We start from the raw sequence: 27,974 nt of genomic DNA, 5'->3' as shown, positions 1-27,974 counted from the left end.
GCTGATGCAGAAATGAATTAGGTGGAATTTGATAACCAACATTAACCACACAGTCCACAATTTTTCTAGTCTCAATATTTTAAATGATAGTTTCAATGAAGAGAAGATAAATAACTATATGCTGCCATTAATCTCTTTTGGCTTGCCTAATCAACTTGATTTAGTTGCATGCATCTCACTTGGTATTAATGATACAACAAACTTGTTTACTGAGAAGAGTGTGAGAAATAACTTAAGTTCCCTTTGTACTGGAAGTGATTTCTGGTTCTTGGTTCCTGCTAGACAACATTCTCCAAGAGGGCAAATAAAACAAAAGTAGAAACATATGTTCTCTGCTTCTTTCACAAAGATGCTGTTTCCAGCCATGGCTACCTAAAGCTATTGTTCACATCCAAAACCAAATTGTTGAAACTTTCACTTTTGTTCCTGAGGAACTACACAGCAGTTTAAAACAAGCATTTTCCATAGACTGCATTCCCAGATTATTAATGAGATAAATATTCCAAGTGGATCAAACACTTCCTTTATCCAGCAAGAGGAATGGTACCCACCCAAGAACAGAGCTGCAGAACAACTTTCTCTATACTACTGAAGGCTAAAAGCACAAATACCAGTAAAAAGAACAATAATATCTCACTGTGCTTAGGTAATATATTTATGTCATTAAAATGTAGAGCAGTATTTACTGACAATGGAACAGGCTACACCTATTCATTTTGTTCAGATGAAGACCACAGTATTATCTTTGATAGAATAATAAAATCAATCTAGCACCAAATAAATACACAATGCAAAGGCAACAGTGTGAGAAAAGATGTCATGTGAGAGAGAGAAAGAAAGAAATCTGAGCCCATACCTTTAGGACTGACAAATCATGGATTCCATCATGAAGAGTGGTTCCATCCTCCTTCATTAGTCTTATGTAGGCCATTGCAAAATTCTTTTCTCCTTTATCTTTTGCTGCAAAGCAAAAGATTTGGGTTGACTATCCATCAATGAATTAAAATTCAGTGAAATAAAAATTCCCTACTTACACTCTTGAGTCGACCTGTGCCTGAAGGTGAAGCGCAGGTGAATCCTCTGCATGTCCTCAATGGGGACTGCTACCTTTAGTAAAATCAGAAAACAAGGAGAATTATGGAGGATGGTTTCACATGTAATGAGCCCCTATTTTAGAATAAATAAATCCCACCTCTTCTGTTTGCAAGGTGCCTTTCACAGGCCATTTCAAACTGTTGAGCCTGATCTCAGTACCAAAGTGGGGGCTGATAAGCAATGACCTGTTAGACCTTGCTCAAAGTCTGGCACCAGCAAAGAAATGAAACACAGAACCCAGTGAGTTAATGCACACAGGTGCCAGAAAATAATCCTACTGCTCACCCTTTTAACTACAGAGAATTACACACCCCTCCATTATGCAACTCCCACCATTCAGATACAGAAATTGACAACCAATTTATTAAACAGGTGAAAAGGGTATAAAAATTCCAGCAAAATACATTGAGGATATTTTAGTGATTAAATTTAGTGTAAAGCCTTCAGGAGGACCACAGGAACTTGCAAGTGCTTTATTCACAAAGCAGCATACTTTAGGTAAAACATGCAACAAAAAAAGGTCAATTGGGTAAGGAAAAGCACAATTTTAATATCAAATTTACAGTTCTAAAAATTTAAGGACTTGCATACCTTTGTGTGCATTCAAAACTTCTCTTCACAAATCTTACTGAACAATGCCTTAATATTATCTATGCTTTTCAACAATATCTGCTGTTAGTGACCCTGTACACAAGGCTGAATTATGGAATAATTTTTAAAAGGAACTAGTATAATAAATAATAAACAGAATGGGTGAATGTTTTCGAAACAACAAATAAGCTTCTGTTTAAAATCACACTTCCATTCCTGTCTTTCACCATCACAGGCAACACACCTTAAGGTCATAATTGCAAACTTGTCATACATGGCTATTCTGTCTCTAAAAAATCATGCAAGCCTGCTTTGTAAGAATTGTTTCTGGCAGCTTCTGGGCATTTTCCAATCATAGACATTAAAGCTTGATTAGGTAATTGTCAGTGTTTCTCTAAAGATAAGCATGACAGCTTTTCCTTTTTGAAATCAGAAGAGAGAGTTGGTGTTTTCATTTGGGTTTTGGTTTGGCCTTATTTGTTTTTTTAATTGAAGCTCCTCATCTCTATTGTTTCACCAAAATAGAACAAATGCAGTATTTCATTTTTGATGAGCCCTGTTAGGACATAAGGTTATCTAAGATGATCTCATTTGTTTTGCTGAACAAAACCTACACATCATTTTCTAGGCCAAATTTCAAGCCTCAGTGATCATGTATCTCTAATAACTGATGGATGACTAAGACTTCATGCTTCAGCTGTAGTCAGGGACAAGATGTTTTTCAGAGGAAGATGATGCTGTGCAACCTTTCATTGTGAGGCATTAAGAAGTAGAAAAATAAAGTTAAAAAGAAAGTAAAAAAGAAAATAAAGTATCCCTGCCATACCTTCAGTGTCTCCATCCACCGTGGCTGTTTGACCTGGTAGTAAACCACAGATCTGTACTCACTCACGGGCTTGTCCCCTGCTCCCAGGCAGACAGCATTCTTACAACAAGAGGGAAGAAAGACTGCTTAGTGCCTGGTTAATTTGGGTAAATGTTGGATAAATTAACTTCAGCAAAACCAAAAAGTCACCAGTCCCAAACTGGGAATTCCACCCTGGCCCTGGGACATGGTTCCCCCTACGGGCTTCACTTCCCACCCTCACTATGGGCTTGAATTTGGATATGGCATCATTCAAAATTAAATAATAATGACAGCACCCACAGAGGAGAAGTACTAACATGAAGACACTGCATTTTCCAAACCCATGAACACAATGGAAATAAAAATTTACCATAATCTATGGGTACAGCCAATGTAATCACATTTTACACACAGTGGCTCTAAGAGATGTGTGATGAACATAAAATCAACCTGATTTCTTCATCTGATGGATTTAAGTAACCAACATGTCATCTCAATTAGAAGAAGAAATACAAAAAGAAAAAATATGAAAATCTAGCTTCATTATTCTGTTTATTTCTCTGTTTATTTTTAAATACTTTCTTCCAGCAGAGTCTCAGAAGCTTTAGGCTGCACACCAGAATATTTTTGTTTATATGTGATAAGACAGAATACAGAATAGAGATAACTTCTGTGCATGTGAGTCATGGTCAGGTGCTGTCATAGGTCCAGGCAGTGTTTTGTAATCAGGGCTACAGTTTGTTGTGTGGACCTAAAACATTGTGTGGGATTAGAATTTTCTTTACTCAAGCTTTCAAATTACATTTTAGGTCAAGCAGTTAGTTGCAGTTCATAAACAAGTCATGAACCACAGGGTTTTATTCCATCTTTATTTTATCTCAAGAATGCCTTTATGATTTCACAATCCTAAAACTATAAAGGTCAGAAAAAGACAGGTCAAAAATCCCCCTGAATGCCAAACTGGTGATAAACCCTAAGGAAAAGACAAAGGATCTTCAAAATGGGAATAGACAGGCAAACACTGTAAATATTTATGTTGCATATGTAATTGTTGTCACTAATTTCACTCTTTGCCATGTACTTAATTCAAGTGACAGTGACAGAGATTTCCTGGCACAGATCACACGTTTGTTATGTAGCAGAAATGGTTCTTCTAACATTTCAGTGTGCAAACTGCATTCCTCCAGGAATTCCCTCAAGAAAAACCCTAGAGTCAGAATGCAGTAATTGTCAGAATCAGCATTTGTTCCTTGGCACAGCTAAAATAGGTCATTCAATGTTATTCCTTGTTAAAATTTTATGCAAGAGTTTTATAGGGCTTTAATAGACAGATCACTTTAAAAATCATAAAAATTATTTGTCACAAGATGTCAGAGGACGACATGAGTAAGGGAATTGAGTCTTTGAATAGTGGTGTTTTATTAAGTGTGTAAGTTAAGCCTTACATCAAAAATGCAGCTCATGTTTCTATGCCCCTCACAAAGAAAAAAAGAAGAAAACTTACAGGCAACACTTTTCCCTCTTCATCACAGACACACATTATCACTTCCACATTTCTCTGAGTTGTTTTATTGTATTTATCAAAATCTCCATACAGCAATGTAATGTATATGTCATTTCTTATATCTCCTAAAAGAGAAATTGAAAGGTTAAAAAGCAATTAAAATGCTCTGAGAACATAGGATCAGCTGAACTGCACAAGAGTGCCTCACTGTCTGCTGTGAAACAGATTAAAATTTACTATTTTCCATCTGAACTTGAATTTTCAGTTCTTTATCTTTGCTAAGGCAAAACTAGATGTGAGGAGAAGCAAAGGGAGCTCGGAGTGACTCGAGGCAATTCTCGTCCTGCCCCGACATCTGCTGGTGAGCTGGAGGATGATCTCACTGCAATTTCCCCCAAATACTCTCTTTTTATCTCAAATAGCTCTCCTTCTGGAGGGAGTGTCGCATTTTAATCCTCCCCTCTGAAGGAATTCATACAACTTTTAAAAGTATCAAAATTTTGCTCTAAATGGGGCAAGGGAGGTTTCCCTCATTTGTTTTTTTCAAAAAGGAGCCCAGCAGACAGTGAGTGATTTCCATTGGAAAATATCTTGTCATATATACAAATGAGATCAAGATATTTCAAATTAATTTGTTTATTACTATTAAAGGACAGCAATAACTTACAATGAAAACAAAGTTAATTTAAAATTCAAGTGACATCCACCCGAATCTACTCAAAGGATAAGAAAGTTATGTACAAGGAGGTAGGTTTATCCCTCACTGTCTGGATTTCATTTTTCCTGTTTAAGTATTAAAAACCACTTTCCAAGGATTTCACTATTTTTAATAAGCCTCTAATATGGGAACAAAACTCACCATGAGTGAATTCTAAAGATCCTCTGAGTTAGCTAATACAGAAATAAGTAAGGCAGCAGCTGATGCCTATTAACATAGGGAATGAGCAGAAATCCCTTCCTATCACAGAACAGAGCACCTCCTACCTGGCATGATTATTTCAGGGAATCCCAGCTTTCTGGCAACAACTGTGGTTCTGTCTACAAGGTGTGGGTAATCCTTTCTGGTCTGAGTGACATCTCCAACCAGCATTTTCACAGTTACCCACAGACCTGTTAGGAGAAAAAAATAAAAAAGGAAAGAAAAAGACATTATTGGTAGGAAAATAAAAATAAATATGTCTTCAGATGATTGCTGCTTCTATCCACCAAAACACAGATAAGATTCTGCTTTTCCTAATTCCTGTAGATGAAAGTAAAAGCTCTACAATGCACAAAACTGTCACTACTAATTTAAACAGCCCCTAAGATTCTTTAACACACTCATGGTTCCTCAATTGCAGCTTTAAAGCCGACCCACTTCCATGGTGGTACTAACAGCTCCAACATGAAATGAAGTTTCACAAAAACACCACCTTACTTAAAATAAGAAAAATGTACTTTACCTTGTCCACCACTGTCACCTTTTGATGCAGTGATTTTGCTCAGGAGACTGTGTAAAAAGTCATTCTCTGCCACTACCCTGCAAGAGAAACAGCAATGTCTGATCAGGAATTAAGTGCTGAATGTATCAGACACCATTTACAACATAAGTGAGTAACAGCCTCAGTCGTTGCAGTATTGCCTGGTTGTGATATATTTTTATTATCTCTCACTCAAGGTGCAGCCCACTCACATTCAGTTGTGTGTACACTGCAGTGAGAAAGATTCAATCAACCACCAAGTGGTGTTTTGTGACAGTGACAATGTGAATGCACTCACCAATGTGCCACTCCAGCTCAGTCCACTTTCCCTGACAAACAGCCAGATAAATGAACTTGGAGTTTTTATCAGCTACTTTTGAATTTAGAAACAAATTCTCACATAGCAAACATGTTGGGTCAAACTGGAAACAAGTGAAAAAATAAACCAGTGTGTCATAGCTGGGTCTTTCAGAATTAAATTTACCCTCCATAGAACACAGCAGCAGGGCTATGTAGGGCACACAGAGTTATTTGCAGTATTTCCACTGGTATCACTGCATTTGATCTGTGAGCATCAAATTTTTAGGCAGCTGCTCTGGCATTTCTTCTGTAGATAGCATATGATAATTCTATTGCTTTTTAAAGGAAACACAGTTGGTACTCAGATTTTTCTCAAATTATAAACAGAATCAAGTTCATAAAACAGAGTTACCCTTGCTTGTAAATCTCACTTGTAACTGTTTGACTTGAGTTTGTGAAATCAGACATGGTATCAGCTGTCTGAAGGAGCACATTCATGGAATTATTCATTAATTTAATGTGCTATGCTACCTCTGCAATTCTAAAATGCCGTTTAAAGTCATACCTGAATAATTAGAACTATTAAATTATAAAATTGTTAAAGGAAAAAATTCTTATTCTTTAACCATTTCACAGATTGTTACAGCCACAGAAATAGATAAATAAATATTTTCTTTCCCATATAAAAATATGTGATGCTCTTACGGATGAAAGGGAATGAAATGCTGCTTTTCCTCATCACTTTCAGATTTTCCTTTTATGATATCTGTAATATCCATGACTAGAAGAATAAAAGAAAAATCATCATAGAACATCATCATAGAATCATCAAGCACACATAAAAGCATTTTAAAATAGCTTCTCCTATCTATAAAGTTCTTGTGCCTCAAGATAAATGTGGATTTTGCACCAGCAGGGGAGGGGTTGTGAGCATTTTGTGCAAAGTCCACACTACAAAAATGCTGCTGTCGAGAGAGAGGGAGAATTCAGACTAGCTTTAGTATAAACTTGTGAATACAAGTATCAGAGCTTTGGTGATGCTTTGGGACATGATCACTGACTTTATTTCATCTGCAAGGGAATCCATTATTAAATGGGTTGTGTGCTTTCACTCACACAGCTTGGCACTACATGAATAATCAGGAAACAAAATTCAAAAGCGCGTTTCTGACTTGAACCAAAATGCCAAAATGTGGGTGCAGATTTTACAGACTCCCAAAAGTACAGAAACCAGCTGATTGAGCTGATGGCTATTCTGACATTTCTTGGTGGAGATTTTAATATCCAGGGCTGGCAAAAAGCACTGCTTCAGGCACAGCACAGGAGAGAGCAGTACCTGCCACGCCAAAGGGCCGCCGCAGCCCTTGTGTGTATTTCTTTGAGTTGCTGTCCCTCAGGTCCATCCTTCCCACTCGCACAATCTGGCAAACTAAATAAATTTTGTCTCTGCTAAGGTCTTTATTTCCAAGATCCTAAGATACAAACAAAAAAGAACCATAGTGTTACTTGGGGGAAAAAGCAAGTTGTGAAATTGAAAAGGACCTCCAGTAACCTCCAGTAACCTCCAGAATCTTAGCAATCAATGGGGGGAAAAAGTAAACAAACCCCAAAAAACTCAAAGGAAAAAACCCGAGCACATCAAAAGGATGAAAAAACTGACAGTTTAAAGCTTGAAAAAAAATATAAGGTAAGATGAATAGAGAGAATAGTAACAATCAAGAGATACAGCAGATAAAACCAAATAAATGAAATCATCAAGAACTTCATGAAGCAGCAAAGTGGTCTGAAGAAAGGCCACTGAAGCATTGTCACTGTCTTAAAGAACTTAGTGACTGTCAGCTTGCTCTAAGATCACCTCTGCTTCCTCCTTCATCTTGATCACTCTTTATGAGATCTGACAGTGACCACAGAGAAAAGAATTGCTTTTGCAAATACAAAGGGAAGTAAACTGGAAAACACTTACTGTGAACACCACTTTAAGATTGTTGAGCATATCAATTTCCTTTGGAAAGCCTCGACTCCCCCACCTCACCAAGTAATTCTCACTGTTTGGAAGACAAATATCTCACTGTCAAGTGATTTAAAAATTCTCCCTTTGCACAGTACAAAAGTTGCATAACAGTCAGTCTGTGGTGATGACTCAAATCTAATACCAGACTAAAAAGACAAGAAAAACACTATACAAGTATCAATAGTAAGTTTTAAATGAGTAACTTGAGGCAACTTTTACCATTGTCATAGTCTGTTTGATGGGAATACTCAACAGAATCTTAATCTACTCAGAAATTTATAAATTTAATTGTTTTTCCCCTCTTCCCCTTTTAGCACCTTACTCCAAACATCACAATATTGCCCATCTAAAATAATCTCTAAAATTTGAAATGGACTCAGGCTTTTCCAAACTTCTGAAATGTTCAGTCCAGGAATTACCTATGAAAATATTTGGAAACTCAGAATCCTTTAGTAGCAGACAGCAAGAAGATCTGTCCATGATTCCCTTTGCTTTTGGTTCCACTCCTTTTATTTAGATATTTGTTGCACTATTATATTATTACAGCATGTTAGTAATTATTTTACTTCATTTTGGCTGGTTCCATTTGCTGCTCTTGTGCAGTCAGAGGAGGAAGCTTTACCTTATAATTGTTGACTTCTGTGGGTCATACAGGGACATAAAGAGCTCTGCATCCTCTCCAATCCGGCAAACAAAATTCCTCACAAAGACATACAGGCTGTGGGTGGGGGATGAAGACATTCTGGAGTATGATGCATAATCTGGTTGATCCTTGGACTGCTCAGGAGGAGGAAAATCAGTTAATAATAATCCATGAACTGAAATGGGGCTATACTACAAGTACTTTTACTTTCTAGTATATGTAACAGCTAAAACTGAAAGGAGATCAGGGAGTTGGATTCAGTAATTATCATAATTCCCTTCCACCTTGTGCTATTCTATGACTCCCATGTCTTAGGCCAGTTCTTCAGCCAGCAGGCAATGATGTAAAGGGGGAAATATTCTCCTCACTCTTAAAGAAAAGAGCAAATATCAAGAGGTCACCACAGAGACAAGCCTACAAGCCTGAAAGAATTTATTTTTGAACACAGTAGGCTGTAGCAGAAGCCTATGATCCACATCACAGTGGGGTTGCAGAGTGCTAGAGCAGCAGCAAAATGAAGTCAGACTCTTTGAAGAGGAGACAATAACATGCTGAGATCAGGACACAGCTGAGCAGGTTCACTGGCTCAAAAACAGGCTCCTGAATTCTACCTCCCATCTGAACTACCAAGAAGCAGCTTCTTAACACTTCTAAACCCACTGCTTGTCCCTATTTTTAAAATAAGTCGCCACAGTCTATTGCAGACTCCCAGGTTTCATCTTCCTTATATTGTCAGTTAATTACAAGGTGTTTTACAGTGATTTGTCATGGGTGTTATTGAAGCGTAATGACAAACCAACTATTTTCTGTTTGGTGTTTTACTTGCTTTTTTACAGTTTGCTTTCTCATAAATGGAGAAAAGAACCAAAAAGGCTTACAAATCCCTGCAGAGATTTAATATTGCAAAAGGTCAAGGAAGTGCAGTCACCTGCTTTGCATTTAAAAAGATTTATTTTATACACTTGTCAGCTTTGCTTTGGCACATGAACTTCTGGTGTCCAGAAGATTATGCTGAATTCACCCTAGATCCTCTTCAGTGAGCTTAAATTCTTCAACTCCATCAGACTAACTAGCAAGCAGCACCACTTAGCAAACAACCAGTGTAAGTCACCAGATCTTGTAAAAACAAGTTGTGGTCAGTGCTGCTTTGCAGCCTGAGCTCCAGGAGTGTGAATATTCCCTGTGCAATTCAGACTATTGAGCAGTCCATGGATGGAGTGGAAACATATTTCCAGGAATGGAATTTCAGGAATGGGTTTAGGACCAGCTTTAGACACAAGCTTTCAGCCCAGCCCACAGCCCAAATCCAGTGTACAAATGCAATTCAATTTGAGGTTTAGCCACATTTATAACACAATTCTGTGGATCTACTCTTAAGTCAGAGGAAAAAATTACCACCAAATTTTATGGTTCCATCCTTCAACCCTTAGACTAGTTTTTGTTTGGATTTTAGCAAAGGAAGCATCAAGTTTAGCCAGTCATTCCTACCATTTCCTCCTTAATTCGCTCTGTGATTTTATTAGTTGCTTCTTCATGTGCATGAAACAGGCTGATAACACTGGTTTTATCTGGATCCAAGATATTGCCATCTTCATCTCTAACTATCAGGTCGAGCTCAAGAACTCTGTGAAAATACAAAAGGCATCATGGTAGGGTTATTTCCTTCTATATAAAGCTTAGAAACAGAACAAACAAAGAGGCATTTAGAGATTAAAAGATATAAAATTTAAATAAATGAACAGTATTTCACTGAAGAAAAAATTAACTAGACCCCATGATTTTTTTAAGCTGCTCTCCAGTTTTTAGGAATTTTTAGGAATGTCACCAAAGCAAAATAAACCCAACCCCCCAACATTGAAATGTCTCTCACATAAAACAGATTGACCCTGTTCAATGATTTCTTGCAGTCTTCATTGCTTTTAGCTTTTAACACTCAACATTTTTAATTGATATGTTTAGGGTCTTCCTGCTCCCTTCTGCTTTTATGTTGCTCCCTCACCCTCTCTGTCCCAATACTTTGATCTCTTCTGCCCTGCTCTCATAGGAATCATGCCTTTTTTTCCTGCCACTCTTTTGCCCCTTCTCCCATAGTGACCCCCTCAACCTGCATTGTCATTTCCCCTTTATTCCTTCTCCACAGTTTGGCAAGTTTCCTTCACACCACACAGCTCAACCCCACACTTTCAGGAGCTTACAAACACTTTCAGCTTGCAATCCAAATAATTTTAAACATCCCTTCACCCCTACTCTTCCAAGGAAGCACTTTACTGTCTCATAATACAGAAAGAATATCAGTGACAAAACAGAAGTCTGAAAGCAAATTAATCTTAAAGTTGTCTTAATCACAGCTGGGCTTCTTTGATTGGAGAACTTCAAAGTAAATTCTGTTTTTGAGTGAGCATTCAGCTCCACACAGTGTAGTAGGATATGTGGATTCTACAGTGTGCTCTGTATGAATACAATTGATTACAAATTTGCATCCAAATCACAGTGAACAAGTTAAGAATTTGGAACACCTTGTGGTCATTTTTTATGCTCAGCCACATGTAATTGTAGACTTTCAGCTGCACAGAGGCCTTCAGGCCACAACAACCACAGCCACTTAAAATAGCAAAACACAGTTTATAAGCAGATTCTAATGCCTTTAAAAACAATACTGTGAGGACTTTTTTACCAAGTTGTCTCTCCCCCCAACCCCCTTATCAGATAGTGGGACACCATTAAGCTCACACAGACCCACAGTTTTGCCAAAAAATATGTTGTGCTGCAGTGACTTTTTGTTAGCGAGGAGCAGATGAGGCACTTTGTCAAATAAGTATTCTGTCCTTGGCAGTTTCACTTCCATTATCAGAACCAGAGATCTGCCTGGAAATTCCCTAGTGAATTGGGTGTGGATGTGTTTGTTTGCAGACTTAGAGCAGTTTGTCAGCACCACTCTTGGGGGTCCCTTATTGGACACAGGCCATGTTTGTGACAGATGCATGAGTTATGGGCCCCCAGCATGCTGGTGATACATGTAGACAGAGGCTGGTTATCTGACTTCATACCTTCCCAGCTGACAAGCTCATGTATTTATAGTTAAGAAATAAATCAATATTTTGAGAAAGCATTTGGCTATGAAAAGCCTCATCATGATATCCATGATCAGCTCAGGAGTTACAGGGAAAAGTCTGAAAAGGAAGATTTTCTATGAACCACTTCTGAATTCCAACCTGTAAACCTGAAACCTTGACCACCATCTCTTTGCTGCTGTGCTTTGAAATAAATAATCCTTTCCAGAAGCAGTGTAGGCCACTTACTTGTTACCATAGTCAATTTTGGATGTGACTTTCTGTTTGAGCTCCTTGAGCTCATCCTTTGGCAGAGTCCCGGACAGAAGCTGTGACCTCCACTCCATCAGGTCACACATCATGGACTGCAGCTGCTGGAACCGAGCTTTCTTATTTGACTAAGAGACAAAAAACCTCAGTAAGTTTCAGGCTAGGAGCTGAAGTGAAACACTGGGTTTGACAGCTAAAGGCTACGTGTCATAGGTAATGCTAAAGGATAGCAGGAACAAGAAGTAGGCAAAATAGTGATGCCTCATGCTACAAATTTTTGAGGACAGAATATCCTATGTGATCATAAAGAAATATGATGAAATTTTGTATCAGGATAGGGAATTATGTTATTGTTTGCTCTATTTAATTGTGTTGTTTTAAAATTGTTTAACAAATTCTCATCAAGAGAAAACATTAAAAAAAACTATTATACTTATTGGAACAACAACACTTGATTGTGGTGTTAACACATTTAAGAGAAAAATCAGACAATATACAAAAGTCACTAAAGCAGCTCTAGTGTATTCAATGAAGATAAAGCAGGGTTTTCATTGCTGGTTTGATCAAGAAGACTAAAAAGTGACAGGTTTCAGAAAACTACAGCACATTCAAGATCCCTTAGCCCCAATAAAGACAAAGAAAATTCCAGTGGCTGGGGTCCTGGAACAGTCAGCACAATTCTTGAAATTGCTAATTATTAATAGCTACTTGCTCTCAGTAACCCTTTAACAACTTCTGCTCTAGCAATCCAAGAGCAACATGAATCCTTTTCAAATGCATCCCAGTTACCTTTATACTCCTATCTGGAAACTTTTCAAAGCAATAAATCAAAATTATGAAGAATTTATCATGCACAGGATACTCAAGGTTGAAACAACAGGCATGAAGTTACACAACTCCTCAGCAATATTAACTTTCCCTTTACAGAACCACAGAACCATCCAGGCTGGAAGAGACCCTCCAGATGATCCAGTCCAAGGTTGATGGCTGGAGCAGATTTAAAGTCACATTTAAAGCCACTGAAGAAAATCATAGCAGTGAAAAAGCAAATTCTTAAATACACCCAAACCCTGCTCTGAATGTAGGAAGAGACTCTAATTTGAGCAAGGCCCCAGTGTGCATGAACAGGACTAACAGGCAACAAGCAGCATGTGAAATATCCTACCACATAGAGCTGCTTCCAGATACTTCCCCATTCCCAGAGGGTGGTGGTAACTTCTTGGACTAAGGGAATCTCAGAAGGTATGACATTTTCTGTGTGTCTAGGAAAGAGAAGGAAAGATCACAAAGAGTGTCTGTGTTTCTATGTGGGTCTATATTTATTATACTTCCTGTAGGTGAGGTACAAAAATGCCTTAAAACTCATTCTTCAGCAGACAACCTCAATAATGCAATAAAACAGATAAATTCAATACCTTTTCTTTTCAGCAGCAGCTTCCTTGATGTGGATGAAGGATTTAGGAAATATTCCCTGATGAAGGAGGAAAGAATTATAAATCCACACTTATTCTCCAAAAACATTTAGGTAACAACCATGACTGTGAACATAAACTGCAATGACAAACTGTAATACCCAAACTAACTCCTGGTTATTAAGTTTTATGTCCAGAGGGATTCATTTCTATTTCACAGACAAATAAAAGTTTGCCATATCTCTTCAAATGTAGAATGCATAGGCATCTTTCTTCCTAAGAAGTACCATTTCATACCTCAGAAGATATTTCAATTAAATACAATTTAATAAAATACAATTTAAATTCAGTAAAGAAAAATTGTGTCTCTGCAACATCTCATATCTATTTTAACTGACCTCTGTAGAAAATAAATGGTCACCAGACAAAACTGTCCTTGCTCTCAAGTCATCCTAAAGGAATGTTTGACAATCTGCCCATGACAATCCTCCCCTGAGCTGCAAATCTCACCTTGGTAATTAACCAGATCCTTCCTGGATTTTTCTCTATTCAACAACTCACATATAGTACTTCAAGTACCACAATAATTCAGTAAAAAATGTGCTACTTTGCAAAGCCTTTCTCTGAATTACACTGTGGCTTTTATAACCATTTTCTTTTAAGCACTGGATCTTAATCAAAACATAATCATGTCTTATCACTTCCACGTTTTTTTCATTAAGATTAAAGTTCAAAAAAGTCCATGAAGAAGGAAAGTAAAAGAAGGTCCTAGTAATGGTAAATTTAGTGATATCTTAGTACATAAAATTAATTATACTTCTTAAAGCATGTTATGCATGATGATCTTGAAGCCCTTTAGCAATATTAGGAATTAATTAAGAATTAGTAATAAGGAAGTGGTTAGTTCTGGTAAATATTTTTCCTTTTTAGTTTTAGGCTAAATTTTAATTGATAAAAATAGAAATGTTATGTAGAATAAATGGCAATAACATTTTTGGTAAAAAGAAATGTTAAAGTAATTAAATCACAGGTGTAGTGTTTTATGCATTCAAATTTAATACATTGCTCCTCCCTAGAAAATCTTATACCAAGAAGTTACAAACAAAAATGCTTTTCTTCTAGAAAAGTGCAATTGAAAGTAAGAAGTAATTTTCTTGCTATTTAACTCAGGAGCCATTGTACCCAGGGTAAAAACTTTTGCTTTGTGACTTTGCATTTTCAGAATACTGACTTATAAAAATTCATATGATTTTTGGACATTATAGATATTTCAGAACTTAAGCCTCGTGCAATTTGCTTACATATTTTGTAACCTAAAGAATCCTTGGGAAAAGTACAGGAGCAAGCATATCTAGCAGCAAATTGATTCAAAATTCAATTCAAATGGTGGCTTCAACAGTTGTTAACCTGAAGGCACAGTCATTTCTTCTTCATTGATCTGCTTTTCCCAGTCCTCACTTCTATTTACCAACACTGTCCAGGATGAATGCTGATCATTATATTTATCTTGGAAGGAAAGAGTGGAAAGAGCTGAGTTGAGAGACCAGAAAAGAGAGATCAGGACCATCTAGGCAGATATACTCAAAACCCACTGAGTGTGCTGAGCCCTTAAAAACAATCTCATAGGAACAGACAACGTGATCTTACCTCTGCTCCTTTGTACCTCACTAGGTAACCCTTGTACCAACCTAAAAGGAAGAAAGATTACTTGGTGTGACAAAAATCATGCATTACATAGCACACAATAAAGTCATGGGGTTTATTTCACACAAAAAAATACCTAGCATGGTGTATTTATAAAAATTAATAGTGACTTTAAACATGCATAGCTGAAAGTGAGTAGCAGGGATTATATTAAGGATGACTTGCATATTATCAAATATGATTGTATTGTCTACTTCCAAGCCTTGCACAGTAAATACAGATAATTGTACACAGATTTTAACACCCCATGCTCACATTAAAAAGGTACAATAAGATATTTGTTTTGCAAAGCAATATGTGCATGCCCTTAAATCTCTATGTTAGCCACAACCCCCTATAGTCCTGTATAGCCCATGACAGTACAGCACATGGTTGTTACAGATCCAATTTCCTTCAATGTGATAAGGTTAAGCCTTATTGTGCCATGAGAAACTATGGCTTTTGGACCCAATCATAATCAGCTTCTTGGTAAAAATTCGAATTGAAATGTCAAAAAAACTCAGGGCTATTACTGGGCTCCTGCTCCATTTGTAACTAGAAAGACCTTCTGAAAGACAGGAGTGCAGAAATGCAGCAGTGGCAAGTTAAAAACTAATTCAGGCTTTTTTTTTTTTTTCCATCTATTCCAAAGTTAAGTCTCAATAAACACAAAAAAACCATTAAAATTAGAGTTCTTACTAAATAAGATCAGGGGCCACATCCACTGTGCATACACCTCATCCCAAAAAATCACCTGCACAGCAACAATGTTTAACTCTGCCAATACTACTTTTTTCATCCCATAGAAAGAATTTATGACCAAAAGCATACATTTTCTAATTGTATGTTCATGAGCAGATGTGATCTCTTTGCCATCATCCTTTCTCTCACAGGTATTGCAGCCATGCAAGCAAAGCATAAAATAATTAAAATAAATCCCAAAGGCCAAACAGAACAGTCTCAAAAGTGATGCTAATAGTCACAGGATGATTGCTGACCTCAAAGAAAGACTCAGGACAGATTTTTTTTTTTTTTTTTTTTTTTTTTTTTTAGGTTTTTCTGCAGTGGGTTTTTTTTTCTCAGTGTTTCATCAACAATAAAATTTCATCTTACTCCTAAAACAGAATTATTTGCACATAGTTTTAATTTACAACTAAGTGTGTAAATTTGGTCTCATCCCATTTGCTGTGACAGCACATGTATGATCTGTGCATCAATTTTGTGCAGGCAAAACCAACTAAAACAGAACATAAAGGAGCACAGGAAGAATCTTGTCAACGTTGGTTACTCACCAGCTGCAGCTGGCAACATAATTTGAAGATATCTGATAGAAATGAACTTCACTCACACAATGAGAAGGATTCCACTTCTTCATTGACAAACATATTTCATAAAGGAAGGCATAACAGAGTATATCAAGGGCAGGGGATTCAGAAAAGCTTTTAGATAAAAAATAACCCCATGAGATCTGCACTCCACTCACTAGGCTGGGCTGACAACAAATGGATCTCAGGAATCCAAAGCCTGAAATGCTATTTCTGCAACTAACAGACAATACAGGGGGATGAGGAGGTTTGTGTATTTTGTTCTTAGCCAAAATGTTTGAATGGAGGCTTAAAGAATTTCTATTTTTAGGAGAGGACAGCAATCACTGTGAGCCCGTTGACTGCTGAGTGGCATCTGTGTTTTCACTGATGCCTAAAGATACTGAATTAATCTTACAAATAGAAGAGAAAGAAATCTGTTTTTGTGCTCCAGTACATTGCAAACATGTTTTTTCAGGTGCTCATCCCTCAAATCCTTTGTTGTCTCTGGACAAAACAACCTAGAGCTCTGTGGGCTGGGTTCAAACAGCTTCAAAGTGTTTGCAGCCTTGTGACCACAACACACCAGAAGTCTCAACACTGAGCTGGCTCTGCCCCTCTGCAGTGCAGCAATTGGCTCTCTCTTTAACATAATGCAGTTAGTAAGACACATATTCTATCAACAGAAGTAGCCTGAAGAAGATAAGTTTACAATTTATTTTTCAAAGCTTTAAGCAATTTGTAATTTTAAAAAAAACTCTTGACCCAGTCAAAAGCATCACTGCAAATCAAAAATAAATCACTCTTACAGTGACATTTGCAGATACCTAACTGCTGAGAGTAAGAATTACTCCACTCTCCTTGCTTCATACTAATGGGAACCTCAGTAGCTCTGTCAGACCTACATGGGAAGTACTGACTGCCCATCATGACTTGACTTGGACTTTTGCCGCTTAACATGTGCAGTAAGTTGATTGGTTTTCAGAAGTGTTTCTATCATGCTGACACTCAGATTTCTTTAACTGGGTTTCCTCATTATACAATAGGATGATTAGTGTGCTTAATATCTCCTAGCAAGAAATATTTAGTTTAGAGGCTAAAAGTGTACTCCTTTAAATCTTAAATCAAATTTAATGTAACTTTCCCAAGGTATATCACAAGCTTCACAAATTCTACATTCACCTTGATGACTTCCTCATTTGGTAAAGGCATCCCAAAAAACCACATGCACTGTAATACATCTAATTTTGGCTCTTCAGAAAAGATTAGGTTCTTCCTCAAAATACACCACCAACACCACAAAAAATAAGGGCATTAGAAAGCTACCAATACAGGGACCTGCTGTGAGGTGACAGGATTATATTCTTCACAAAGAAATGGAAAATGTGGCTTACCTTCACAGGACTCCAGGATGTGGACCACATCACCAATCTGTAGAGACAGCTGTGGTACCCCTGTGCCTTTGAAATTGTATATAGCTGGAAAATTGGAGGATGAAAACAATATTTTTCAATACAGCCACACACAGTGAAACTAAAAAACACATGTGGTTATTAAGGTTTGGACACTGGGATCAATACACTGGGCTAGACAAAGAGAACTATAAATCTATCAAGAGGCTCCATTTGTCAGCATTAAATAATCTCTTTTCTGGTGAGAATGGAAAGGTGGTGAAAAGGGCCAGCACTGAAAGCAAAAACCAAGCAAACAAACCCCACAGAAAACTCAGCAAGCACAGGGACACCAGCTATTGATCAGCTCCGTTCTGCACAGGATTTAGGAACCCTGCTTAAATGTAGGTCTTTGATAAATACACAGTCACAATGCTGGGGAATTGTTTGTCTACTGGCCCAAAGGATTTAAGCAGTTTACAGAAATTTATGGCCACACTGGTATGAAAGGTCAGAGAGATGCCTGTGAAAACAGAATTTACTGAATTCTTTTCTGAGTTTAGATACTTTAATTTAATGTGAAATTGTGTTTCCAATGGAAACAGAACCAAGTTTCACAAGTTTCTGTATTCTCTGTAGGACTCTGAGAAGAATACAGGAGCAGTGGATTTTGAAAGTGTTCTAATCAGAAATTTATCTACATGTGGTTAAAAAACACCAGCATTTCACAGAGGATTCAAGAAAATGAGCTCTTCACCGGTTCTGTTCCAGGGCTACAGGATGTGGGTACCTACAGCAACCATAACTGTAATTTTTTTTTTTTTTTTCATGGGCTTGCTTACAAATTTCTACAACAGCATTACAGCAGAAGTGATTATTGAAGCTACAATCACACAGGGAATCTGGCTAAAATACAAACAGCTGGAAGCCAAATTACACTGTGCAGGTGGGAACAGGCTGCTGAAGGTGACCCCAGTGTGCAGGAGAGGTGATGGTCAGCAGAGCCTTGGATCCTGGCAATGTCCCCATCCAGCCACACACAGCAACCAAACCTGAAGGATTTTGGTTGAGGGAAAGCTGATCTATAAAGCAGAGTTTTACCTTCAGCATCTTCCTGTGTTCCTTTTGCTCCCCTCTCTAGATTTCTAAAGCAGGATATTCATCTTTGCAAGTCAAACATGTATAACGTTGCATTTTATTTAAATATTTTACTTAAATTATTAAAGTCTCAAAATAAATTGCCTTCCAGGAAAATGCCTGAAGTGGGAGTGTAGAGTTAAATAGATTTGCCCTCTTCACTTTACAAGTATTCCATTAATCATGTTTCTTATTTCTTTTGGCATAATTTTATTTGTTATATTTCTGGAACAGAAATTAGAAGGAATTTCAGATTGAAGAGGCTTACTGGACCAAGAATAAACTCTTGCTTTTGTTGACATAAAAGGACTCCCAGCAGCTCCTTCTCCTGAGTGGGGAGAGCAAGGCTTCAATCATTCAACATATGGGGAGGAGTAAAATAAGTATAACTTTGAATGAGGCTCTGCTGCTCAGATTCAGCCATTTGTTCAAAAGAATGTTGAAAACATTTCATCAGAACTGTCTTAGCCCAACACTAAATTCAGTTTCCATGGTATAGTACATGTATAATTCCATTCTGACTGCTCTCTTTTCTACAAGTGAAGGATGGCAAACAACCCTGCAAAGTTGTTATGACATTTCAAGATACATTTCCCTGGAGTGTTTGGGAGGTGGGGGGATGTAGTGTATTTGTGTATTCCCATGCTCTTATACTATCTTCCTGAAAAGTCCATGGAGATCAAGATGTTGACCAGTAAATACTTTAGACTTCAAAATATCACTGCTCCACTTAGTTGTAGCTTTCTCAAAATAGAAATGCAAATGACTGAGTCATATATTTACACTGCATTTCAGTTTTGCTCTCTTAAAACTTCATTAACAGCCCTGGAGGTATTGAAAGGTGCAGTAACGAACTGGCAAAGGAAGTGGCTCTATCGGCTCAGATATTTCTAAATGAGTACGTGGAAACTCAATAAGAGATATTTTACTATAGAACTATATATTTTACTATAGAACTTGGATAGTTTGGTAGGAGGAGTTTGAAAAAAATCCCTGTTTTGGGCTATAGACCTAACTACGCATTTTATAAACCACATCCCAAACCACCTTGCAAAAAATGTAACAAATAACCCAACACCAGCAACTACATCCATAGTTCTTATCTACAGCACCAGACAGCTTGAGCATCACATCTTCTTTTCTTTTAATTATTAATTGTGAACAAAAATTTGACCATTATGTCCAGTTATGTTTTCTGTCAGCTGTAAGTGATGTCATTTCCCTTTCAAACTGGGACCCCCCTGTGTCTGTGAGTGTCACCTCAGAGTTCACCAGCCAAGAGCAGGGTTCCCTCTTCTCCACCCTCTTTTGAGATTCTCAGGGTTGTTGTGTGCACAAACATGTTTAACTCATTATCTTCAAAAATAATATATGAAAACCCCATGTGGAGTTCAAGGCTTTTTGGTAGGATACTCACAATGGGTTGTTGGCTTTTTAAAAAATAAACTCTCCAGTGAGTAAAAGACCTTTCAAGTCACTCTGAAGAACTTCCCTACTACTCCTCTCCCTGGCACCCTGCATCCCAACCACAAATACAAAATGAGCCAGCATCCTTCAGGTGCAGGAGTGACCTTCACTCTAAATTTTAACAGCAATGACCGATCTCAGGAGCTGCTGAAGTCATGAAAATGAGAGGGAAAGATGTGGATGGCAGATGCTCTCCCCAGCCCCAGGCTGAGGTGTCCCCAGCAGCAGTGGATCTGCACACAGATGCTGCAGAATTCTCCCAGGATGGCACTGAGAATGCCCAGAAACTCTGATTTTACAGCAGACTTTACAGTTCACTGACAGCATGTTGGATGATTTTTCCCCTGAACGAGCAAAGAAGGAAAACCATGTCTTTAGAGCTCACCATACCCTCTGTGGTAATTTGACAAACAAACAAAGAGCCCAGGGCAAACCCTGAGATCCTCAGCTCCCTCTGGAGCAGAGCTGAAGGCCAGCACATCACACCATCAATATTCCTCAGAGAGCAAGTGGAGATGCCAGGTCAGACTGCTGACACTGACCCTGCTGCAGCCCAGGTGGGCTCAGGAGCAATTCCCCCACGTCCCTGAGGAGTCCAAAGGATCCTTTCCTGCCCAGCCAAGCAGAACCTGCTCCAGACACGGTGACCTCAGCAGCTTCTGGGTGGCTTTGCTGTCACCTCACACCCAGAGCTTGAGCAAAAACATCTCCCAGTGTCCATCTCAGCAGGAAAACTGAGGGGTGAAGAAAATCCCTCTGTTTCCATTGAACCCCTGCCCATCTACTGCAGCCAGAGCTGCTGGATCTGATACACACACTCTCCTTACTGGATAAATATGTGAGCACACTCACATACACTTCTACAGATGGCTGTGGAGACAGAAAACCTTCTCTAAGTTAAATTACATGTCCTCCTCAAATTAGAAAATGGCCAGCAGAAAAAACAACAACCCACCCTCATACTGTGAATCTTGTTAGAGAGTTTTCACACACAAAACACTCCAGAAGAGTCACAAAATCCCAGGTAACAGAACCCCTTCCTCAAGAAGCTGCATTTCCTCAGGGTTAAAGCCCCATATTCTTGCTATTTACATGATCATACTATAAAATACTGCAAGATGGGAATGGTAAATGAGGAAAATCCCACAAACTGCAACACTGAAGCCATTTATTAGCCCAATAAATGTGTCTTTGCTGTCTTCCTTCACATCCAGTCCCTGTCCTCTTCCTCATAAAAAATACAAGCATTACATTGTTTCATTTTGAGACTCACCTTTCTATAACAAGCCATGTTTCAAGTTGCTTTCCTCAGCTACTTTTCCACTCTTACAAAGAATATTAAAAAACTCCTAAAATTCTAATTTCACTTTACCACAACAGGACAATTTGGTACAATTTTGATGCAATAACTCATATATGTTCTGCATATTCAAACAATTGCTAATTAATAGGCTCATCAAGTACCCTGCTTTATTTTTTTAAATATGCAGCTCCACTTTTATGAGTAGTCAAGCACCCAAAAAAGATCAGTTCTTGATGTTCTGGTACCATTTTCTTGCCACAAGAACAGGGTGAAATTATTCAGCAAGGAGACAGATAAACCCTAGGTGAAAATATTATACAGTCCTAACAGGATTTCTTGACTTCTGGAAAGGAACCTGGAAAAAGATGTGTTCCAGTATTCCAAGTTAAGGGTCTCCCCTGAAATCTCACAGAGTAAGTGTTTTAATGATCACAACACAGCCACCATTCTAGGACAGGGCAGAAACTTAAACTTGCCCTAAACCTTGGGGCTGGGGGGGAAAAATTTATTTAATTTATTGCACATCATACACAAAAGGTAACTGCAGTTCCCAGGTAATGAGCTGTTATCTCAGAGAAATGAATACAGATTTCCTTACTTGCTGAGCCTTGGGGCCAGATGGAGGTTTTAGCTGACCTGAGCTACTTATTTTCCTTCTTAAACTCAATAAAGCCAGGATGGATTACAAGAACCGGGAGGCTCTAACATACCAAACTAGCCAAATAAAAATATTGCCACTGACTCTTTAACTTTTCATATAAAATTGTAGCACAGCCATTTTTCTTTCAACTCTTCATGAAGAGCAGGGTATTTAGCTGTGATTTTTCTTTCTCATGAAGGACCATGGATAAGAATATTATTTCCCCAGATTTTACTGTTTCCCAAGGAGCTGGAACAGTTTGTTGGGTTCAGAGAGTGCATTTCATGGAGGAAACCTGCCCTGAACAAAGCTCTGCTCCCTTACACCTCAATCTGCCCAGATTTCAGAGATGTAGAATAATTTCAGAGGATTGCAGTCGATAAAATCAGATAAGCCACTCCCAGCCATGTGCACTCAGGCTGAGCATGTGCTTTCCTACACCCACTCCTTCCCATAATTTTGCTTCAAAAGGACAAACATTCATTTTCAGATTCAGCAGAACAGGAGTAAATCTGATGCTTGAGTTTAAAAATGTCAACACAGTATTTCACCAGTTTGTAACTTTGCTCAGTCTGAGAAGATGGCAAAGACTTTCCATCAGGAAACTGCCACTCAAAGCCACCAGCCTGCCATGAATATTCCATCCTGTCCTGTCCATAGGAATAACACAAACTTATGCTGGGAATGCTGCAAGAGTAAGAACAGGTTTCATGTGCAAAACCAGGATTGTACTTTCCTAGTACAAAACTGAGTATCTGCTACCTGGACTACTCCATTTAGTTAAGTAAAACACAAAAGTGGGCACAAAATACTGCAAATTACCATAACCAGGGGATGGTGTGGTCTTCCAGATTCACCCTGCAGCATTCTCTGCTCATCAAAGTGTGATCAGCCAAATATCCTCAATCTGAAACTCTGCTCATCAGCAGAAACTGAAGGCATCAGGCACACTTTTAATAAGAGACTTGAAAATTCAACGTGAGGTTTGTAATCAGAGACTTAAACCCAAAGATTTTCAAAAACACAGAAGACAAAATAAGCTTGTATGCTCAACATCTTCCAGTGTGTATTATGCCAAAAGCATCATCAACTCTCACTGAATTTATGACTCAGTTTTCTCATTTTTCTTATTTCCCTCAGACAGAGGAGGCATGCTAACACCAGATTGTAAATTCAAAAACCTCTTTGTGACCATTGTCAATGTCCATTGTTCAGACCTCACTATTCCATGAGTTTCATTTGCTTGAAATTTGGCAATCACACTATTTTCTTGCCAATTTTTAATATTATAGATTTCTTTAATTTATGGGACAGGAGTGCCAGTGATGGTGGTATATGCTTGTTTGGGTTTGTTTGATTGTTTTAACTATTATGGGTGTAAGAGTCTCTCATTTTTCTCACTAATGTATATAATGAAAGAAGTTCTGTTCCAAGACAGAGTAAAATAAAATGTGAGCCAACAGTTTTGCTAAGGAAAGTAACTTCTGGGTATAAGCTAAAGGTTGTTCAATTTGTACTCATCCATTAAATTCAAGCAACTGTGCAGAAACAGGGACAGCAAGCTCTTAGTGAAGAAAACCTACCACAAGCCTTAGGTATGCCCACCTACATTACCATTCTAATATCATTGGGAAGTCATTTAATTGTTGTTTAATTTGCTTTGACACACACTAAACCACAGACACAACTGGGATTTTTACATACAAATATAAAGAGCTTTGTAAGGTGTTTAATAGAAAACCTGTCTCTAACTCAGGAAACGGATTGTGGCCAATATTATCACCACTGCAGGACACAGCATGCCCAGATTGTCTATACACCAAACCCTGGGCTCACAGAGAGAGCAGCAGGGGAGCAAAGCAGAGGGGAAAGGAAATAGCAGCAGGTCTGCAGCCCCAGTTCTTCCCAGTGACCTACTCTAGAGTAAATTGCATTGCTTTGGACATGAAAACAAATATCACTGGACAGTCATTAGTTTTTAAAGATTGTATTTCACCATACGGTTTTTCTGTGTGAGGTTTGTTGTAACTTTCAAGTACCATAGAGACTACTACAAGTGCTTTCTACTATTTTTAAAATTGAAACAGAAAATACTGACACCTTTTATTTTATAATGTAAACTGCCACCAGAACAGGCTACTTCCATTTTGCAATTCTGCTACTGATATTGAACAACTTGTTATTTTCCTCTTATTAATTTCTTGGTGTTACATTTTATTTCATGAAGCCAGCTGGGTTTTTAATGTATATCACTAAAAAGTATAGCATACTTAAAAGAAAAACTTCTTTTAGAAGAATTTAGGTTAATAACTAAGTAGTACCATGCATCTTTCCAGCACTACTTGTTTAAGGCTTTTTTTCAACAGCAATTCAGTCCTTCATACAAGTTAACATCCATTTTAAGATTATTTTCCTACTAAAGAGTACAACTTACAAACTCAAATATAGGTATGTAACACTGACCATAAGTGACAATCTTGCAGAAGCATCTGTAGGATTCCTCTTTGCTTACATTTTTTCTCCATAACTTCTGGGGAAGTTTACAACATGTTATTTATTCAGTCTAACACAGCAAGGTGGAAAAAGCTGCATTACTATGAAATGGGAAAACTGACTCATGCACTTCACACCATTCTGTTTGAAAGACCAAAACTTTGTCCAAAGTTGACCTTTTCAATTAATCCACACTGGCAAAGCGGACAGCATTAACCCATCACACCACAGAAAACACCTGCCCACATCCTGCTCAGAAGACAAAGCCCAAAGGGCAGCTCCCTGAGCTACTCACCCACGCCACTCTTGTCTGTGCTGTGCCAGCTGGCCATGAGCGGGTCGGTGCTCCGGCTGCCCGCTCTGGGGGCAGGATTCAGGGTGCAGGGGTGCAGGATTCAGGGTGCAGAGTGCAGGATTCAGGGTGCAGAGTGCAGGATTCAGGGTGCAGGGATGCAGGATTCAGGGTGCAGAGGGCAGGATTCAGGGTGCAGAGGGCAGGATTCAGGGGTGCAGAGTGCAGGATTCAGGGTGCAGGGATGCAGGATTCAGGGTGCAGGGATGCAGGATTCAGGGGTGCAGGATTCAGGGTGCAGAGGGCAGGATTCAGGGTGCAGAGGGCAGGATTCAGGGTGCAGAGGGCAGGATTCAGGGTGCAGGGATGCAGGATTCAGGGTGCAGAGGGCAGGATTCAGGGTGCAGAGGGCAGGATTCAGGGGTGCAGGACTCAGGGGTGCAGGATTCAGGGATTCAGGATTCAGGGGTGCAGAGTGCAGGATTCAGGGATGCAGGATTCAGGGACGCAGAGTGCAGCATTCAGAGGTGCAGAGGGCAGGACTCAGGGGTGCAGGATCAGGGATTCAGGGACGCAGAGTGCAGGATTCAGGAATCCAGGGATGCAGGGATGCAGAGTGCAGGATTCAGGGATTCAGGGATGCAGGATTCAGGGATGCAGGGATGCAGGGATGCAGGATCAGGAATTCAGGGATGCAGGCACCCGCAGGCCGCGGAAGCGCCGGCCCGGCCCGGCCCTGGGAGCAGCAGAGGCGGCTGCGGGGGCTCCGGGAGATCTGCTGCCTCTCGGAGCTTCCTTCCTCTTTCTCAACTCAAGATACTGTGCCCCGGTGTCATGGGGGAGGGGAATCCCGAGCTGGGTGTTTCTCGTGCCCCATGTCGGCTGTGGAGGCAGAAGCACAGAGGGCCCAAGGCGCCAGGACAGAGTGGCAGCAGCCTGGGCTGCAGTGCCCGTCTCTGACCACAGCGCTGGACACAGCAGCGCCAGCCTGGACAGGTTTGGCTGCACAGGACTCTACATCTTACAAACTCTGCCTTTCTAACCTGCCCCAAACATGCATTTGTGCTTTTCGTGTCTCCTCTGCAAAGAGAAACGGAGTGAAGACAAAGCCACGTTTCAAACCACACCCATTCGTTTAAATTTCTATCATTTTATGTTTGCAGGAAGAAGAAGGAGGCTCTCTCTCTTCTGCAAACAAAACAGTACTTTCTTAAAGACTTATTGTCAATTTGAAACTGCCAAAAGCAATTTTTAATGTGTTTCCATTCTGTGCTTCCACACAGGCTGCTGTGGGAGCAGTGGGGTGAGGACATCTTGGATGTACAAAAGGCAAGCCCAGCTGTTTGGAACGTGGATTAAGGACAATATACTGAATTGAAGGCAGTATGTCACCTTAAAGCACAAAGTCTGTGCCTTGCTTACAGTTTAGAGTTTAAAAACCCAAATGAAATCCCAGCAAGATTTACTGTTTGTTTGGTCTTCTGCTTAGTACAACAAGTTCAGTTGACAATCCTGTCCTCTGGATATTCCACTGCATTTTAGCAATCATTGTTTATCCAAACTGTTTAACACTGCCATGCTACATCCATCTCCGGGTTTTTGATAACCATCTTCTCTCGTTTTGATAACACATGACATCTTATTTCTCAATTTTAATGTTTCAATTTATGCTCTTATTTTTCAACTTATGCTCTGTGTGGAGCACAGACTGCCAGTCTCTCTCTTTGTGGAATTCTAATATACATTTCTTCAGGAAAATCACTTTAACCTTTGCGGCAGATTTGCTTGAATTGGTCTAATCTTAACCATACTAGCTTAGAACAGGATTTAGCTCCTTAGTCTCCCCTACAATAACATTGAAAGTCATGTTATATTTACTAAAGTGGGCTAAATTCCCAGCAGCTCCCATTATCTCTATTTACAGACAACAAGCTTCATCTAAAAGTTCTTAATCTTTTCTGTCCCTGGAAAATCCACTCTGTAGTGTTATTCTGTCAAAAAGAGATTTTGATGCTGAACAATTTCATCTTTTAGTTAACTCTGGGTTCTGAGTGGTAACTTCCTAACCAGTGGTAATTATCTTCCTTACTCCTCCCAATCCCTGTTGCAGCAAATCCCTTCTTGCCATTCATGATGTGGCCTAAGAATCATCTTGTTTTTATTTTCTTGTTCTGCCTTACTCTGCCTTATTGTGTTTCCCTGTAAAACAACAGCCCAGAGGAAAACTGTTTCTTTCTAGCACTGATTCACAAACCTGCTTCCCCAGGGAGATCTAATACACCTAGTTAATACTATTGTCTTTTGAAAGTAAATGATCTAAAATACAGAAATTTCACCCAAAAAACTGGGGTCAAATTTGCAACACTCTTCTGATGGCCTGATGTGATTCTGCAGAGCACAGCACAAACAAAGAGACAGGGCTCAGGCCAGAGCTCACAACCCCTCTTTTACCCTCTGGACTTGCCCAAAAGCCAACTCAAGGGCCAAACTCCCACAGGAATTGCTGCCTCCCACTGCCATCCCCTTCCCTATTCCAGCTCTCAGCATTGCAGAGCTGCTGGAACTTCCTCCTGGCAGACTTTCATGATGATGCTTTTGCAACTCCTCAGCTATTGGAACCCACTGCCACTTGATCTCATGCAGCTTCCACCTTGTCTGGCTAGGTCAGAAAAATTGCTGCCTGTAACACCTAATGAATGGATTGGGGAACCAAATCCTTCCTTAGCTACAAGAGAAAAGTGCATTCAGAGTAACTCTAAAATCCTATTCTTACAGCAGAGACCAAACAGGTCTAAGAAATTAAGGTGGGCAACAATCACACCCTTCATCTGTGGAGGTTTTTATTTCAAGTTGGTTTATTCACGCTCTTCCACAACAATACCCCACAGAGAACAGGGGATAGATTAACCAACCACAAATACCTCCTCACCTTTCCCAAAACAAATTTTTTTAACAAAAATAGAAAATGCCTTCCTTCCCTGAAAAACAAAGCTCCTAGAAAGCCATGAAACAGCAGTGACAGCCCAAGTCAGTGTGCACTCCCATTCCACCTCTTAAGCTCATGGAAACTCTGTCTAAGTT

General features: G+C 39.1%; 1 protein-coding gene across 1 annotated transcript in view; it reads right to left on the bottom strand.

Moving 5' to 3' along the window:
• Nucleotides 1-24,946, bottom strand: part of DOCK2 (dedicator of cytokinesis 2) — a 155,042-nt gene extending 130,096 nt beyond the window's left edge. The window contains exons 1-17 of the mRNA XM_079319919.1: nt 24,897-24,946; nt 17,565-17,648; nt 14,831-14,871; nt 13,187-13,242; nt 12,937-13,033; nt 11,751-11,899; nt 9,940-10,075; nt 8,431-8,585; nt 7,761-7,842; nt 7,134-7,269; nt 6,503-6,578; nt 5,480-5,556; nt 5,022-5,147; nt 4,038-4,162; nt 2,513-2,611; nt 1,035-1,107; nt 857-960 (exon numbers count right to left, since the gene is read on the bottom strand). Coding sequence (XP_079176045.1) covers nt 857-960; nt 1,035-1,107; nt 2,513-2,611; nt 4,038-4,162; nt 5,022-5,147; nt 5,480-5,556; nt 6,503-6,578; nt 7,134-7,269; nt 7,761-7,842; nt 8,431-8,585; nt 9,940-10,075; nt 11,751-11,899; nt 12,937-13,033; nt 13,187-13,242; nt 14,831-14,871; nt 17,565-17,648; nt 24,897-24,933 — 1,653 coding nt within the window. The 5' untranslated portion in view covers nt 24,934-24,946. The remainder of the gene's footprint in view (nt 1-856; nt 961-1,034; nt 1,108-2,512; nt 2,612-4,037; nt 4,163-5,021; nt 5,148-5,479; nt 5,557-6,502; nt 6,579-7,133; nt 7,270-7,760; nt 7,843-8,430; nt 8,586-9,939; nt 10,076-11,750; nt 11,900-12,936; nt 13,034-13,186; nt 13,243-14,830; nt 14,872-17,564; nt 17,649-24,896) is intronic.
• Between the last annotated feature and the right edge of the window lie 3,028 nt (nt 24,947-27,974).

Source organism: Erithacus rubecula (genome assembly GCF_903797595.1).
Source record: "Erithacus rubecula genome assembly, chromosome: 16".
Lineage (NCBI taxonomy): Eukaryota > Metazoa > Chordata > Aves > Passeriformes > Muscicapidae > Erithacus > Erithacus rubecula.
This window is presented reverse-complemented; position numbering and strand designations above follow the sequence as displayed.